The 2,070-nt window shown below is 43.9% G+C and overlaps 1 protein-coding gene across 1 annotated transcript in view; it reads left to right on the forward strand.

The window, feature by feature from the left end:
• The window catches only part of thrap3b (thyroid hormone receptor associated protein 3b), a gene marked incomplete at its 3' end in the record, with an annotated part of 17,460 nt that overhangs the window by 5,493 nt on the left and 9,897 nt on the right, over positions 1 to 2,070 (forward strand). Inside the window, 1 exon segment of the mRNA XM_014031911.1 lies at positions 197 to 343. Within this exon segment, the coding sequence (XP_013887365.1) occupies positions 228 to 343 (116 nt within the window).

A 2,070-nucleotide genomic window follows, 5' to 3' on the forward strand; every position in this document is an offset into this window, starting at 1 on the left:
GGATTAATTGTGTGCTCTGTGTTCGCTTTGGTGTCAGAGCTCTAACTTAACGTTCAGATTAATTTTTTAACTGATTTATTTTTAATTAAATGTTATTAATTATTTTATTCTTGAAGTTTCTTAAAAAACAAAACGAGTTTCCTGCTTCATTAACTTTACAAAGTGACTTGTTAACAACTTGTTTTCTGTTCCTAAGGACCGACATTTGAACCAACCAGAGTCCAAACATGTCAAAGGCTCCAGATTCTCCATCACGCCCCCGATCCAGAACCAGATCTAGATCCTACTCCAGGTCCCGGTCTAGGAGTGTCTCCCGTTCCAGATCCAGGAAACGTCACTACAGGTGAGGCCGGCCAGGAGCTCCGTTTGTGAACGGATCCGGACCAGAGGAGAGAATATTTGATCTGGATCTGTTCCTGTTTATATTTAGATTTAGCTCATTTTTAATCTTTGATTGACAGCTCTTTGAGCCAATAGGAGCTTGTGTATCTGCTCCTTTTAAAAAAACCTTCAGTTTTTGTGCAGCTGATAATCTAACTGTTCTCTGGGTTTGGACTTGACTCCAGCTGGTTCTTGATCAGTGCTCAGGTGAGTGTGGGACTAAAGGTGTTTTAGAAGTTTAAGGAATAAAAACAGATCAGTTCTGTCAGAAGGAATAACTTGTTCCTGCAGAGAAATAAACAGTTTTTATAAAGAAACATAAGAAACTTGTGTTAAATAAAAATGATAGATTAGTTTCTCTGGACGTTTGTTTAGATTAGCATTATTTAGCATGTTGAGCTGTGGGAGGATGAGCAGCGTTCAGCTGCCTTCAGATAAAGAGTGAAGCTCTTGGAGTTTGACCCTGAACTCTGTCATTACTCTATGTTCAGGGTTTGTCAGGTACAGGTTAAAGCTGCTACCGCTCATTATCACCTCCCCCCTCGGGTACTTCCTCCCCCGTCTGTGGGGGAGGGCAGACTGTCCTGCGCTCGCTGCGTGCATGAAGGCGCAGCAGCTTCTGGATCATGCAGAGGTAGGTTCTGTTAGTCTAGATGTTCTGAACAGGTYCTTCAGTGGATGTTAAAGTAGGAAACTCTACAGTTGTTTTAATGACGTCTCTTTGGACTCTGACTGTGTTCAGTGTGTGTTCAGACGAGCCGACGCTGCTCAGTGCAGACTCTGTGGTTTTAGTTTTAACCTGGGCCAGTCCAAACCTGAGAGCAGAGCCAGGTGCTGCCCTCTGCTGGTCACATCCACAAACTGAACTGTTCACTCAGCAGCTGCAGGGCAGACACTTGATTTCTTTCATATACAAATGTTTTCAGTCAGCAGGTTGACAGTTTGAGGAGCTGCTTGAGTAAAACGTCCTCGTTCTCCTCTTCATCCTCTTGTTCTTTGAAACGGAGAGCAAAACTGTTGCTACTAAAACTTTTCTACACCCAGAGGTTACACAACCTCCATTAGTTTTCTGCTTACAGGTCAGACATTTTTATTTAAACAGGAGTAAACTGTGTACATGACCTCATTAAAGTTACAGTTCAGTGTTCTTAGGACTGAAGACTTTCTGAAGAAACAGGTTTATAAACATCTTTTCTGTCATTTTAGTGTTTTCAACTAAGGAGCTTTGATATAGTTATTTAAAATAAATTATAGCAGAGGAAGTTCTCTGCACAGGAAAAAAGTATTATTTTAACCAAACTGACAAGTTTCTCCAGTAAAATTGTGTAATTTAAAGGCACTGAAACACCTGCCTTCTGTTGAGGAAGCTGAGCCTGGGGACTTTGGGTTGGGCTCTCCAATCTCTGGGGATGAGGTCRCTGAGGTGGTCAAAAACCTCCTCGGTGGCAGGGCCCCGGGGGTGGATGAGATCCGCCCGGAGTTCCTCAAGGCTCTGGATGTTGTAGGGTTGTGTTGGCTTACGCGACTCTGCAATATCACATGGACATCGGGGGCAGTACCCCTGGATTGGCAGACTAGGGTGGTGGTCCCCCTCTTCAAAAAGGGGGACCGGAGGGTGTGCTCCAATTACAAGGGGGTCACACTCTTAAGCCTCCCTGGTAATGTCTATTCAGGGGTCCTGGATCGGAG

This window comes from Austrofundulus limnaeus, unplaced genomic scaffold (genome assembly GCF_001266775.1).
Source record: "Austrofundulus limnaeus strain Quisiro unplaced genomic scaffold, Austrofundulus_limnaeus-1.0 Scaffold1346, whole genome shotgun sequence".
In the NCBI taxonomy this organism is placed as follows: Eukaryota; Metazoa; Chordata; class Actinopteri; order Cyprinodontiformes; family Rivulidae; genus Austrofundulus; species Austrofundulus limnaeus.